This window comes from Rhinolophus sinicus, chromosome 18, assembly GCF_057876585.1.
Source record: "Rhinolophus sinicus isolate RSI-liver-muscle chromosome 18, RSI-T2T, whole genome shotgun sequence".
Classification (NCBI taxonomy): domain Eukaryota; kingdom Metazoa; phylum Chordata; class Mammalia; order Chiroptera; family Rhinolophidae; genus Rhinolophus; species Rhinolophus sinicus.
In genome coordinates, this window is record NC_142518.1 from 91,165,322 (window position 1) to 91,182,306 (window position 16,985).

The window sequence follows — 16,985 nt, forward strand, 5'->3', positions numbered from 1 at the left end:
ATGAAGACACATTTCGGAAACATGAAGTATTTCCATATTCAAGAATTAGTGAATTCATGAAGATCTCAGAACATAATCCTCCTGAATGTCAAGTCTACCATATCTTATAAATTTTAAGATTGCAATAGCAACCATATTATATTTAAAATCATTAAATTTTAGAACTAAAAAAAGAAATTGTTGATTAAAAAATAATTAAGTACACAAATTATAAACCGATAATACTAAATACCTCAAAGGTATCTCAATTACTCATACTGTACGTCTTACTAATGGTCCCCAGCAACACTTAATATAACCACAATATACAAAAAGTTATCTTTCAAAAGGAAACATCTCAGTTACTATATGGATTTCTAGTCAGACCCTGAGAAATCTGTGATTAAGAGCTGTATTCCATGGAAAAGTAAAAACCTTTTTTTGTTCTTGTTTCTTAGGAGTTTTAGCAAGCATTTCATAGAAATATGGAATACTGAATTAAATGTGACAGCACACGAAGTGAAAGCAGTAACCTGAAATCAGCTCACTGAATTTTAGTTCTACCACTGCAGAACAGGTGGCCCACAATGACACATTACGAAAACTCACAAAGATTATGGAACTTCCTCAATTTATCAAATGTTTATATCTATCTCTGAAGAATTTTTTGTTGAAGATAAATGTTAGTATGTTCTACAGCTTTCTTCAGCTTCAAATTTGGCCAAACTCTTTCACTCCAGGTCTTACCCTGTTTCCCCGAAAATAAGACCTAGCCGGACAATCAGCTCTAATGTGTCTTTTGGAGCAAAAATTAATATAAGACCCAATATTATTATATTATATATTACATTATATTATATTATATTATATTATATTATATTATATTATATTACATTACATTACATTACATTACATTACATTACATTACATTACATTACATTACATTGTATTATATAAGACCCGGTCTTATATTATAGTAAAATAAGACCTGGTCTTAAGACGAATTAGAGCTGATTATCCGGCTAGGTCTTATTTTCCGGAAACACAGTAGATTCAGTGGAATTTCTAAACACTCTGAATTTTTTTATTCTGCAATTGAAATTTCAATTAAGTCATCTCTTCCAATGTAAAGATTTTAGTGAACTAGTGATTAAATGCATTAAGTAACTCCTCAAGTTGCAAGAGCAATGAAGCTTCTGAATGTCTAATTTGCAACAAGGTCAAAGTTCAGACAGTGGGGAGAATTTGCACAAATGCACTGCTATCCACCAACTGGTTAGGGCAAAACAAACCAATACTTCTGTCAGCCTCAAATAAAACAGAACTACAGACCTTATCAGCAATATTGCTGTGACCTTATTGTACTGAATATTGGGAGGGGGAACAAACAGAAAATAAAAATGCAAATAATCAGGCCCTCAGGAAAAGTGCTCTTTCCCAGCTACTTCAACACTACTGAGCCCCTCACTATGGGGGACTCAAAATGGACAAAAACTGTACTGTGCACCACAGTGCCCCCAGGTATGGACAACACCTCTCTGCCCTGGGCTAACAATTATTTAAGCAGGAATGGGGAAAGGAGGCCCTTTTTGAGAACCAAACTGTGCATAGAGAATACCAAGTAACCGTACTACAGCAGTTCTATTCATCTGAGAATAAACTATTGCTCCATTCATTTGTGGCTCTGGTGAGTTTTCTGGACTCAATGCTACGTATCCATGAGAAGACAGGTCTAACGCTTATCAATATCACATTATCCTTGAAAGGAAGCTTTTGCAGATAATTAACATGTCATGCTCTTATGTCTGTACTCTGAACTCAAACATACAACCCAGCCAATTAAAGCACCCACCTCAGCTTAGGTCTGCAGCTTCTGGTAAAAAATGGAAGAGTCAAAGTTCAGAAAGAACCGACATCCAGAATGTATTCTTATTTGTCTTATAAATCATCAACTAAATATGCATACAAAGGATCAAGGCAAGTCTTAAGATACAGAGGTAATCTGGGATGGGGCTGAAGAGAGTACAGGCTAAGGGTAGAGTGGTAGGGGATCGATCATCCCCTCCTCCTCCTCCCTCACCTCCTCCACACTCCAACCCACCACCATCTTCTCTCATCTTCACACTTCAACAGCCTCCTGGTTGGTTTCCCTGGAGAAACTCACTATTCTCTGTGTCGCAGCCAGAGTGACCTTTCAAAACTGTAAATCTGATCATACCCTACCACTTAACAAGTTTGACCTTTAGCAAATTACTCAAGACAAATTACTTAACCTCTCTATGCTTCAGTTTCCCCATCTGTAAAATAGGGTTGTAGTTCCAGGGCTGTTACAAGGATAATGAGCTAATCTTTTTAAAGAACTTAGAATAGTAAGCATCATAAATAAGGACTAAATAAGTAGCTGCTATTATCATTTCACCACCCACCCACCCCTCTGTCTTGAAAACACCTCAATGGTTTTCCTTTGCTCTAAAACTGAAGTCCAATATTATTAATATGACCTATAACGGCTCCACACAATTCCACTCTACCTGCTCACCAATTGCATCTCAAGTCACTCTCCTTTTCGTTACTCCCTAGCAACACTGGCCTTCTTCCAGTTTCTAATGGGGCAATCCTCCTACCAACCACAACACCTTTGCACCTGTGGTTCCCCTGCCTGAGCTCTTCTCTCCCACACTGCACTTGGCTAATTCCTGTGTATCTCTTTGATCTCAGCTTAAATGACACTTCCTAAGGGACCACTACCTTGATCTTGAAGTCCATATTAGATACCCATGTTATACTCCCTTGTAAACGCCCTTTGTAAGCACTGAAACACACAAATAGCAATGTCATTACTCTGTGCTATCTGCTTAATGTCTGTTTCCATTAGAACATAAGTTCCATGCACGCTTACCACTTTATCCCCGTGCTTAGCATAGGTCCTGACACAGAGGAATATTCAATAAATATATATTAAATGGGGGAAAAGCCCTGCTTTCACTCATTCTCCCTCTCCTGTTGCTTCTTTCTGGGAGGTGAGGAAGAGAAAATCGAAAGGTGCCATAACATGGACGCCATGCCATCTTCCCTCTCTTCATTCATCCCTTTCCTCCCTTCTTAACACTTTCCTCCTTCCTATCACGCTTCACAGCTGTCCCTTCATTCCTCCCTCTTCTAAGGTTTCCTCTTTCCTCCCATCTCCTTCCAGTTGGCCATCACCCAACCAGTCATTGTGAGACCTCGCTCCTAACCACAAGCTGCCTGTGATGAAAGGCACTGTTCACATTAAAACCAAAGCTATGGCTAGAATTTTGTGGGCACTGTATTATCACAGGGAACAAAATTTCAGTATCTGCAAAGAAGGAACATAAACAGTTCTATCAGCAGAGATGATTTTTTTGTTGCTTCTACTGAATACCACTTGGCTCACCTCCCAAACATGTCACACCACTGTAAACACAGTCCTTATTTAGGGCTGCAGAAAGAAACAGGGTTCTGTCACATGCAGAAATAGCCCAGGATGTCTGAGTGGAAAGAGCATAGCATTTGAACATTGAGAACCTGAATTTGAGACCAGCACCCTTGGCAACTCTGTTAGTTATGTGACCTTGAACAAGTCATTTAACCTCTCTGAACTTCAGTTTCCTGACCTATTATACAAAGGTGATAATAACACATACCTCACAGGCTTGTTAGGAATCAAATGAAATGTGTGGTACAGCATTTTATAAGTTATAAAATGCTCTACACAGATATGTGGTTGATTACTGAGTCTAACATTTCAATTGATTTTCCTTTGAAGTCTCACTTAAACAGTCAATAAAAGTAACAGAAAATAATGTCCTAAATCTAGTTTTTAGAGCCCTTAGTGGGATAATATATATCTGTTTACCTCATGAAATCTTTTTTTTTTCTTTTTTTTTAATTTTATTTTATTAAATTTATTGGGGTGACAATTGTTAGTAAAATTACATAGATTTCAGGTGTACAATTCTGTATTACATCATCTATAAATCCCATTGTGTGTTCATCACCCAGAGTCAGTTCTCCTTCCATCACCATATATTTGATCCCCCTTACCCTCATCTCCCACCCCCCACCCCCCACCCCCCTTACTATTTTATTAATTTTACTATTTTTACTCTACAGTTTGGACCTATAGATTTCTTGTTTATTCTGGCAGATCACTGTTTTCACTTTCTCTGAAACTGTTTAATGCCTGGTCTGAATGTTCAACCATGGTTACATTACTCTTCTACAACTTCCTGAGAAGGATTTTATCCAGTTAAGCTAGTTAAATACATTTAAATTTAATCACATTTCCTTAACCAGATTATAATGAACTAATTATATTCACCTTAAGCTTCTTGTTCCTATTTACGAGGTGCGATCAAAACATACGGTGAAATGTTTAAATAAAAAATTATTACAGTAAAAGAAACATTGCCATTAATCCTCCTCAAAATACTCCCCCTTGCTTTGAACACACTTATCCCATTGTTCTTGCCACTTTCTGAAACAGTTCTGAAGTCCTCTTTTGTGAGTGTCTTCAGTTGTGCTGTCGTGGCTGCCTCGATGTCCTGAATAATTTTGACTTTGGGGAAGAGCCAGAAGTCTCACAGTGCCAGATCCAGTGAATAAGGTGGATGAGGGCACACCAAAATATTTTTATTTGACAGAAATTGCCATATACCAGAAGCGATGTGTGACATGGAGCCTTTCCGTCATGATCACAAAATATGGTGAATGCTGTTTTCCAGTGCCATCCAATGGAAAGGCAGGGATCTTCAATATGGGAAGTGGCATGTCAAACCTTAATAACAGTGTATGACAAGTTTCAACTTGTTCAGTGCAGTCAGTTGGGTATAAGCTACAGTTGAGAGAAGGTGTGTTTTAAAGTGTGCCATAAATCATCCGCCATAATGACAATGCCCCATGGCACACATCGCTTCCGGTATACTGCAATTTCTGTCACATAAAAACATTACGGTGTGTCCTCATCCACCTTATTCACTGGATCTGGCACCATGAGATTTCTGGCTCTTCCCCAAAGTCAAAATTATTCAGGACATTCGAGGCAGCCACAATAATGCAACTAAAGACACTCATGAAAATGGGTTTCCAAAATTGCTTCAGAAAGTTGTAAGAATGATGGGATAAATGTGTTTAAAGCAAGGCGGAGTATTTTGAGGGGATTAATGGCAATGTGTCTTTTACTGTAATAAATGTTTTTATTTAAACAGTCACCATATTGTTTGATCACATCTTATATATACAGAGGGTGCCACAAAAATGTATACACATTTTAAGGAAAAAACCGTATTAAAATTGTAATACTCAATATGTACCGATAACAAAAGATGAACACAATTCACATATGACATCTGCAATTACAAGAGGTGCTCAAAGTGGTTACCATCAGCATCCAGACACTTCTCATTGAGGCGAACTACTGCTTTAGCAACACTGACCAGTGTCCACTTGTATACATTTTTTGGCACCCCAGGTATATTTAAACTTCAGTATATAAATAGCAAGTAAAACCTTTTTTCTGTTTCAAATGTCAATGCTCCCACTCTGGACTAATAGCAGAAACATTCTAGAGGTCCATAGAGTTCCAAAATATAAACAAACTACGTAATTCAAATATATGGAGCTTTTCTAGGCACATTAAAACATCTAATCAAAATAATTTGTCATAGTTAAACTTTTGTTAAAGGTTCACAAAATAAATTTTGAAACACAGCTTCCAATTCATAAAACTAAAAACTTTATAAAATTGCAACAGTGTTAATATTTTTTAATTTTGTTTATACTATTGACAAATATACTTTTGGTCATCCCTTTTCATTCACTAGGAAGTCAATTTCATCATATAGAAATAAACTTGTATGCTTAATCTCTCAATGTGATAGCTTAAGTGTGATAAACATTAAATTTCACTCACAAAAATGGGTTCTTATCCACCTATATAAATAAGAATTTTGAATTCCAAAAGTTCATTTTAAAATTATAATGATTCATTATTATGTTTATCATTAACACCTAAATGACCACAGTTTACTAACCACCAACAGGGCTTTCATCAACCTTGAGCAATAAATACAAAAACACTATTTCTTGGTCATCAAGGAAAATGATCAAAAGTTCCTACCTCCTATCATACATTCACTTTTAACTGACCACATACCTACTGTTCTTTCTGCACATTCTTTAACCACTCAAAATCCAGCATTATTAAAATAATATATGGTATTATTACATTTTTGAAATATTGAATAATTGTCAATTAATCCCATGTAGTGATGATCGGTGATTCGGTAGTTTGATGCTTTACTTCTGGTTAAACCTCCTCTTTGGTTTTAAAAACACCACTATTTTGATTTACTCTTACATTCTCTGGCATTAAAATGGAACACCTTCTAGTCTAGCTTAATAGATTATGTTAGCTTAAAAGATTAGATTATGCTAATCTAAAAAATTGAAAATTTACCTTATAGCCTATTGTCTTCCTATAATAAAGAATTTCCTTTTCCAGGAGCTCAAATAAACGTGGTGGGAAAAATTGAAAATCCTGAACATTTGGCTGTTTTGGAGGTCGTGGAGCCTGTGTAGGGAAAATGCATTACACACATATATGTTTTCAGTACAGGAAGTGAACATATATATCTTTTACTATTTCTTTAATATATAGAAAAATAAATACAATGAAATCTATTTGTATGGCTGGGCCATATCAAGTACTTTTCTGTATTGTTTTAGGGACTATGATTTAGCACTAATATAAGTAAATCTGAATCACAGACCATGTTATAAGAGAATCCTGTTGTAGGACATAAAAACTGGCCTCATACTGTGTTTTTTTTTTCCTTTTTTTTTTTTTACCTTTGGCACCTTTGGCTCGCTGACACGTAAAGCCTCTCTAAAGTAGGCATCCACTGCATAGCTTGCTTTGCGTTCTCGTTTAGGAGGTTCAATCCATTCCACCATTCCGAGCTATACACAACAAATAAGAACAAGGAATTGAATTACTCCAAACTCATAAAATTCAGCACATCAAGGTTGCAGAAGCATGAGAAAAACCAAAGCCATTAGAAACAATCAAAATTCTTTTTTGTAAGTTAGAATTATACATCTCAAGTTCCAAAACCTTGCCCTGTACACCAAGTTCAGCTGCAAGAATGCTTTCCTTTCTTTAAGTAAGTTTAAAACTTAGCTCTTCCTTAGTACTTGAGAAGAATATGTACAATTTGGTTCATATTTTATGCCTAATAAATAGTATCTAATGTAGAAGGAAGACTACCATTGATTCTGATAACTTTATTAAGTGCATGAATTAGAAAATAACTGAAAGGGGTAAATGATGAATATCAAGATGACAGGCATATGTCCCTTCAAATCAAGCGAAAATTTTTTAATGAGACCTCTTGTTATGGCAGCTGTGAGAAAAGTCAGTGAAATCAGAAACACCTGAATTTGAAACCAAGTTCTGCCACTTTACCAATTGTGTAACTTTGGGGAAATTATTTTCTTCATCTGTAAAATGGGAATAACAATACCTACCCTGAGGATTAAATGTGAGCATATATGTGAAAGCATTAGGTAAATGGCCAAGAGTTAAATGTAAGTTATTATTAAATGTCCAAATAGGGGTGAACAATGATTTGGTAGCATTACAAAACTGCACCCCAATATCAGCTAGAAAATACAATTTAAAAATCTATAGACAAAACTTACACTACAAAGTTCTGGAGTCTGCAGGTATTGTTTTCTAGTTCAGATATTTTTCTTGATTTCACAGTGCCTACCTAGCCTGGTGCCTTCACAGAAAAGAGAGCATTAATGGCCTAAAAGAGTCCATTGTCTATAATTAATAGTCCCACTCTATTTGATCTATTATTAAGGGTTCCACCCTTAGTATCATATTTTAAGAGTGGATGATAAACTAAGATGACAGGGATGGTTAGAGATCTACAAACTCTCACAGTGTCTAGAGAAGTAAAAAATGAAGACAGACAAAATGGTGGCATCCACATATATAAAAATCTATCAAATAGAAAAGAACACTGTTCTTTGTTGACCATAAGATTAAAACCAATGTGGAAAAGTCACAGGAAAGTAGATTGCTAGTTAATATAATTTAACAAATATGTTTAAGTACCTACTATATTATTTGCAAGTAATTGTCAAGCATACAAAGATGAATAAAATAATCTCTTCTATGAAGGAGCTTATAAGTCAAATGAGAAATTTTCTGAGAGCCAGATAATATAAATCAGTGAAATGAATTATCCTGAGAGGAATAGGATTCCCAGCATGACCTTATTCAGAGGCTGGGTAACTGTCCTAGATACTATAATGGGATTTCTTAATTACAAAAACGGTTAGACTAAATAACCTTTACTGTATCTTTTAAGTCTATGAGTCTATGAGATATGCAAAGTGTAATGTGAGTTTACATAAAATGAGAAATACCCAGAGCAGTGAAATGAGTTTTGGGTTTTTTTTCCACCTCAGATGGATTAATGTGAGATGACAGTAATATTTTATAAATAACCAATTATTTTATTTGTCTCCTGGGGTGAAAAATAAATCAATGATTTAACTTTCTAAAAGAAATGTACTTGGCCATTTAACCTACACTTGTGTTAATAAGGTCTAAGTATTCAAAATTCAAAATAAGTATTAAAAACCAATTCCTGAACTTTCAAAAGCAGAATAAATAATGCTGAATTCGTTTGTTTTAGATAAGAGTGCATTAATACAAAGTTATTCAGGTTAACTTATTCAGAATCAATGTCAACCATTATGACTTAATTTACCAGGTGTGGTTGTAAAGTAATGCAACTGGTTCAACAAATTATATATGAAAATCTACCTCACTGTGTAATTCCCATGATTCATGTATAAACAACCTTCTTGCAGGTTTTCAATTCTCTTCAAGGGATAGTACAAACCTATTTTAAGAACCTATCTAGGAAATATGAAATGACAGAAATTAAATATAATCTAAAGTCAGAATATTCACAGAAAATTCTTATTTGTCAGACATTCAATTATAAAAATACAAGTCATCGTTATTAAAATTTCTCTGTATCTGTATATCATTATTTTGCTAGAATTAGAAACCCTGAAAAACCAGTTATTTAGAAATAATCAAGTATTTTACTAAGTCTACTTTTCCTCTAAGAATGTAGATAAGAAGCACCACTGATATTTAGACTTTTCACTGTTTAATATTTTTCTGCTTTATAAAACACTCTTCATCCCACTAAGCCCACGGGAATAACTATAAAATTTATCAAGTTCATACCACATAATGAGATCAAAAAACCATGTTAGGAAGGCAATTTCCACCCTGTGATGTAGGCCATCACCTGCATCTCATCACAATAAAATTTAAACAGTCAGAATTAAGGCTACAGATATAACTAGAGATTTAAGTCAAGACACTCAAAAGTACCAGAAAAAAAAATGATAGCAACAAAGCATTCTCAGCATACTAGTTGCACTGCAAACTAAAATGGCTCACTTCTCATTTTTCAGTAAAATCAATTTCCAAGAAGAAGCACTTTTCATTTTAATAAACTTCATTTGTCAATTAAAAAATACAGCTTTATAAAACAATTTGAACAAATGACAAAACTGTATAACTCAAAAAATTAACTATCCGTAAGTCCATGTTGCTATAAATAAATGAGTATATAAATAAATGAGAAGGGAAAGCTCTTCCTTACAGAAAAATTCCCAGTAAATATAGAGGGAATAAAGGAAATACAAAATTATCATTAGGCAAACACCACAATAATGACTGTTGCAGGCAAACTCCACCAACCGATGCTAAAATCAGTGGGTGAAGGTTTGAGGAGTATCTCCTACAAGATATTTATCATACAAAGGGAAAATGGTAACCCTACAGTGGAGAAATCCAGCAGACACCACCTCAACTTACTGATCAAGGTTAACATCCCCTATAATAAGATATAGCAACATCATATGTTCCATGGTATGATATACTGAGGACATAACATCACTTCCATGGCACTCTTGCCAAAAATACACTCATATAGTTTCAATCAAATCATGAGAAAATGTCAGACAAACCCAAAGTGAGAGACAAACTACAAAATAACTGACCAATACTCTTCAAAAGTAACAAGGTCATGAAAGACCAAAAAAAAAAAAAAAAAAAAAAAAGGACTATGAACTATCACAGATTAGAAGACAGTAAGGAGACACAGAAACAAAAATGCAATGTGGTTCAAAAGAACTAGAAGACAAGCCACAGACTGGGAGAAAATATTTGTAAAAGACACATCTGATAAAGGACTGTTATCCAAAATATACCAAGAACACTTAAAACTCAACAATAAGAAAACAACCAACCTGATTAAAAAATGGGCAAAAGATCTGAAAAAACACCTCCCCAAAGAAGATATACAGATGCAAATAAGCAAATGAAAAGATGCAAATAAGCAAATGAAATGAGATACCACTACACACCTATTAAAATGGCAAAAATCCAGAACACTGGTAACACCAAATGCTGGTGAGGAGGTGGAGCAACAGGAACTCCTATTCATTGCTCACAGGAATTCAAAATGATACAGCCACTTTGGAAGACAGGTTGACAGTTTCTTATAAATAAACATATACTTAGCACAGGATCCAGAAATCACACTCCTTGGTATTAACCCAAAGGAGTTGAAAATCTATGTCCACACAAAAACCTGCACATGGATGTTTATGGCAGTTTTATTTGTAATTGCCGAAACTTTAAAGCAACCAGGATGTCCTTCAGTAGGTAAATGGATAAACTGTGGTACATCCAGACAACGGAGTATTACACAGCACTAAAAAGAAATGAGCTATGAAGCCATGAAAAGACATGAAGGAACCTTAAATGCATATTGCTAAATGAAAGAAGCCAATCTGAAAACATACTGCGTGTTTCCAACTATATGATAAACTGGAAAAGGCAAACTTTGGAGAAAGTACAAAGATCAGTTGTCACAGGGGTTGAGGGGAGAGTCGGAAGATCAACATAATTGGCATAATTGGTTTTGGTTGTTTCTATAACATGGTGAGTCTCACAGACCGTGCCAAAAACACTGCTACTCCCTTGCATACTTATCAATAAAAACCTCCAGTCGGCTTTGTTCTGGGCTCCAGTCTTTCAGAACTGTGAGACCCCTGGCCTTCTGAGATTTAACTGCATTAAGTCTCTGTATGTTTCTTTCTTTTTTTTTTTTTTTCTTTTTTTTTTTTTAAATTTTATTTTATTAAATTTATTGGGGTGACAATTGTTAGTAAAATTACATAGATTTCAGGTGTACAATTCTGTATTACATCATCTATAAATCCCATTGTGTGTTCATCACCCAGAGTCAGTTCTCCTTCCATCACCATATATTCGATCCCCCTTACCCTCATCTCCCACTCCCCACCCCCCGCCCCCCTTACCCTCTGGCAACCACTAAACTATTGTCTGTGTCTATGAGTTTCTGTTTTTCATTTGTTTATCTTATTCTTTTGTTGTTTTTGGTTTATATACCACATATCAGTGAAATCACATGGTTCTCTGCTTTTTCTGTCTGACTTGTTTCGCTCAGCATTACTCTCTCAAGATCCATCCAAGTTGTCACAAATGTTCCTATATCATCTTTTCTTACTGCCGAATAGTATTCCATTGTGTATATATACCACAACTTCTTTATCCATTCATCTATCGAAGGACATTTTGGTTGTTTCCATGTCTTGGCCACCGTAAACAAAGCTGCAATGAACATTGGAGCACACGTGTCTTTATCTCTAAATGTTTTCAGATTTTTTGGGTAGATACCCAGGAGAGGGATTGCTGGGTCATATGGCAATTCTATTCGTAATTCTTTGAGGAACCTCCACACTAACTTAACCCAAAGCCGCCCCTTCTCGTACCCTCACTGCCCGTGTTGTGCTGGACGCAACAAATTCCCATTTCTTCAAGGGACCTTGCTGTCCATGCAGTATATTACAAGGCATTATTTCATAAATGAGACCACCTTTAACAAATTTAAGTATCTATATGTCAATAATAATACTACTAATAGTTATTGTCACACATTGTTTGAGTTACTTTATGAATATTAACTAATTTAATTATCAGAATCATTCTATGATGTAATTACTATAACCTTCATTTGATAAGCGAGAAAACTGAGTACTCAAAGACACTTAACTAGAGACAGATTTGTGAATTCAGCTCCAGAATCCAGGAACTCAACCACAAAACGATGATGACGATGATGATGGTAATGATAATAAACCAGCAAAATATATTAAAGATGGCCTTTGCATGATATCTTTTGACCTACATCAACTTTCACTCTATAGCAGAGTATTATAATAGGTAGTGCCAGTGTTTGTTTGTTTGTCTGTTTGCTTTTTAATAATTGCTATGGGAAGAAATGCTAACTTGACAGTCTAATGGTTGAGAATAAAAAGTTACCTTCTGTTTTTCTCTGTAATCTTCTCCTTCAAACTTGTACAAACTTTGTTCATTGTCCATTCTAAAATTTCTCAGAGAAGACTCTCCCATTTTCTGCAAGCGTTCATTCATCTCTGCAGTCTAAAGTTGAATGCAGTGAAACAAGAAAATTATCACTGAATCATATATAAACATGTGAGAATTCTCTCTCTTTTTAAAAGTTCAGTTTGACATGAAATATCCAATCTGCTAATTTCCAAGGTAAGAATGCAATACCAACATGAAACCTGAATATAAATTTAACTTGCCCCAAGTATTTTAAATACTTAGATGGTTCTTCCAAAGTAGGCTTTCCACTTAGGCTTTCTTTAAAATCTTTTATCTTCGAAGATGTACCCATATTATAATTTCTATTGCATAATTTTAACGGGTCAAATAGCTAATGCTAAAATGAAGGCAAACTTGGATTAAACAATACATTTTGCATACTAATATGAAACATACCAATACAAGATTGCTCAAAATTCAAGATATTATACATGAAAAGATGCTCAACATCAGGGCAATACAAATCAAAACCACAATGAGATATCACCTCACACCTGTTAGAATGACTATTATCAACAAGACTAGAAATAACAAGTATTGGCGAGGATGTGGAGAAAAGGGAACCCTTGTGCATTGTTGGTGGGAATGTAAACTGGGCAGTCAGTATGGAAAACAGTACAGAGGTTCCTCAATAAAAATGAAAATAAAAATACCATATGATCCAGCAATTCAATTTCTGGGTATTTCTCCGACGGAAACAAAGACAGTAAGTCAAAAAGGTATATGCATCCCCATGTTCTTTCAGCATTATTTACAATACTCAAGACATGAAAACAAGCTAAGTGTCCATCAATGGACGAATGGATAAACATATAGATATACATATACATATACATATACATCAATATTCCATATACATGTATATATATATGGAAAAAGGCTTTCCTTCTTTTTATGGCACATTAATATTCATATATATACATATATATATGTATACATATATATACGTATACATATGTGTATGTATATGTATACATACGGAATATTAATGTGCCATAAAAGGAAGGAAAGCCTGCCATTTTCGACAACATAGATGGACCTTGAGGACATTATGCTAAGTGCAGTAAGTCAGAGAAAGACAAATATACCATATGATCTCACTGATATGTGGAACCTAAAAACAAATAAACTCATAGATAAAGAGACCAAATTGGTGGTTGCCATTTTGAGGTCTGGGTGTCAGTTATAAAATAAATAAGTCCTAGAGCTGTAATGTAAAGTAAATTTGTGTGTGTGTGTGTGTGTGTGTGTGTGTGTGTGTGTGTGTGTAAAACCTCAGAAACAAAAAGTGGTCTGAAAAGTAAATTCAACCAATTTACAGGAAATATAGTAAATAACTGAATATAATACAATACTCCATGGGAATGGAATCAGCAATATTCAAACTGTGAGCAATTCAAAAGGCAAACAACCCAGTTTCTACACCAAACAAGTTACAAGGGAAAAATATATAAATGGAGAGAGAACCTACAGATTAAAAAATATGTAGATGACATGTGTGGACCTTATGTGCATTCAGATTTTAAGAAAACTTTTTTAAAGAAAGTATAGCTATTAGACTGGCCTGGTGGCTCAGGCGGTTGGAGCTCCCTGCATCTAAGGCCGAAGACTGCCGGTTCGATTCCCACATGGGCCAGTGCGAGATGGCTCAGTTGGTTGGAGCGCGGGCTCTCAACCACAAGGTTGCCAGTTCGACTCCTCGACTTACGCAAGGGATGGTGGGCTCTTCCCCTGCAACTAAGTTTGAATATGGCACCTTGAGTTGAGCTGCCACTGAGCTCCCAGATGGCTCAGTTGGTTGCAGCACGTCCTTTCAACAACAAGGTTGCCGGTTCGACTCCCGCAAGGGATGATGGGCTGCGCCCCCTGCAACTAGCAATGGCAACTGGCCCTGGAGATGAGCTGTGCCTTCCATAACTAAGAATGAAAGGACAACAACTTGACTTGGAAAAAGTCCTGGAAGTACACCTGTTCCCTGATAAAGTCCTGTTCCCCTTCCCCAATTAAAAAAAAAAAAAGATCCAGTTTTTTTTAAAAAAGAAAGTATAGCTACTTATGAAACAATTAAAAATTTGAATATTAACAGGATATTTGATGTTATTGAATTACTGGGGGTTTTCAGGTGGGACAATGCTATAATAATTTTGTTTTTAAAAACTTCTTTTAGAAATACACAATTAACACGTTGCGTATGGCAGAGTTTAAATCCCTCAAACCCCTCAGTTCCGGCAGGTTTTTAAAAGAAACTACTTTAAAATGCACTCTTCTCTTTAAAGCGTAAATGCTTCTATGTCATTTATTATTTTTCTATGGAATTTTTTAGGATTTACTCACCTGTGATGTTAGTAATTCCTCCTGATGTGATACTGCAGAAAGCAACTTCCTTTGTTATTAATGAAACACAAATAATTCAATAAAATGTGCAAAGTAAAAAGAGTCAACAGTAAAAACCAGAATTCTCATTATCCGTCCTTAACGCATGGCTCAGAAAAACATGAAGATTCTCGTGATCCGTACGCAACGTGTTAAATATTTACAGCTGAAATATGTCTGAGATTTGCTTTAAAATAACCCAGGAAGGGGGGAAGATGAATTTTGGAGTATAAATGGGGTAGGACTGGTTTACGGCTGTTGGAAATGGGTGATAAGTACATGGGAGTTCATTTACACTATTCTGTCAACTTTTGCTTATGTTTGAAATATTCGTAATAATTTGTGAAAAAAGGTAAATTCAATATAAAACTACAATATTGTGAAACGGTTTATTATATATACTTGAACAGAAAAAGCTTTAATATTGCATGAAATGGACACAAAAGATTTTCAGTTAACACAATGTATTAATACACACTTTTTAATACAGTGCAAAACAAAAGTCATAAAAATGTCATTCTGATACATGTGCTTAAAAACAAAATTTATTTGGCTTTTAAATAAATACCAACATCATTTTCAAAAAGCATGCGATAAAAGGTCACTCAATTTCAAACTCTGGTGCTTAAGTCTTTCTCTCCAAAAAATAATCAAAAAAACCTAAATTACTCCTAGATATAAATCTATAACGTCTTAGAGAGAACATGAGTCATATGAAACATGCAGTTTGAAACATACATTTGAAACAACGCAAATACAATAAATATACTTATTAAGTATGTTGATTTCAAAACAATGATCATGAAAACAAAATGCCATTTTAACTAACCTTCTTTTCTCCTCTTTCCAGAAGAGTTGTAATGTCTTCATCTGTCAGCTTACTTTCTTTAGAAGCAAAAACATGAGTGGCTCCATGCCGTATCATTTGCAACATTTCCTCTTTTGCCAGCTTGTTGGATTGTTGGTCAATGAGTCTTCCTAATAATATAAATAAAAGTTGTATATGCTCAATTATATTCCACAGAAAGCATAGCATAATGATTTTAATAAGACACTACTACATTTAACCATAAGTAAAGCTTTATAAGAACAGAAAATTAGTAAGCTTTAAAGTTACTGTTTTAATGAACAGCCCTACTAGATTTTCTTCTACCATACCATCTATTTCAATACGAATTTCCTTCTGTAAAATTCAGTTAAAATTCAGAAGGACAGAATCATTTATTCATGTACAAACTTTGCTTTTTAGATCAAATATCTCTGTATGGACAGGCAACCTCTAATACATGTTTTAAAACTTTTAACTCAATATTTTGTCTGCTAAATAATATCAGGCACTTCAAAAAACATGCCACTGACATTCAACTATACGCTAGTGATGTTCAACTAGCTGATAATGAATGTAAGGTTTAGTTAACGAAGATTTAAACTAGCATTTTGTTTCAAAAACTAACTTTTTTTCTCTCAGTAAGTTTGCAAATTTTGGTCAACTTTCATTAAAAGTAATCTCCTTTGGAGAAAACTGCATGTATTTTTGCAAAAAAAAAAAACCACCTAAGTAAGTTGATATGTATAAATACCTTGTTGTATAACAATTGAGTCAAGTCTCAGTTTTATTTCAGCTCTTTCTACAATCCTTTCTTCAACAGTGTTGTCAGTGATGAGACGGAACACACAAACTGGCTTCTTCTGACCAATACGATGTGCTCGATCCTAGTAGAAAAAATCCTAATATAAGATATTGGGTATTCTGGATAAAATGTTTAATATGGTGACCATATGCTATAAAATTCTGTAAATAAAATTAGTTCCTGATCTCTCTACACATGGCACTTTTGAAAGGAGGATGATGACTATTAAGAATGTTTAAGAACCCTGGGATCAAAGAAATATGCAAATATTCTACAGTACCATTAACAGAAAACTTCCAGGAGGAAAACAGGCAAAGCCCTACCATAAGACCCAGCAATTTCATTTCTGGGTATTTAACCAAAGAAAATGAAAACACCTCTTTCTTGTGGCAAAATAGTATTCCATTGTGTATAGATAATACAACTCTTTTATCCAATCATCT

General features: G+C 34.8%; 1 protein-coding gene across 9 annotated transcripts in view; it reads right to left on the reverse strand.

The window, feature by feature from the left end:
- Positions 1-16,985, reverse strand: part of SMARCA1 (SNF2 related chromatin remodeling ATPase 1) — a 116,942-nt gene that overhangs the window by 57,697 nt on the left and 42,260 nt on the right. For 8 of the 9 annotated variants that reach the window (XM_019719815.3, XM_019719814.3, XM_019719817.3 and 5 more), the window contains 5 exons: positions 16,492-16,624; positions 15,741-15,889; positions 12,452-12,571; positions 6,850-6,960; positions 6,458-6,571 (listed from right to left, as the gene is read on the reverse strand). In XM_019719815.3, coding sequence (XP_019575374.2) covers positions 6,458-6,571; positions 6,850-6,960; positions 12,452-12,571; positions 15,741-15,889; positions 16,492-16,624 — 627 coding nt within the window. The remainder of the gene's footprint in view (positions 1-6,457; positions 6,572-6,849; positions 6,961-12,451; positions 12,572-15,740; positions 15,890-16,491; positions 16,625-16,985) is intronic. The other variant, XM_088795301.1, reaches the window with a different exon arrangement.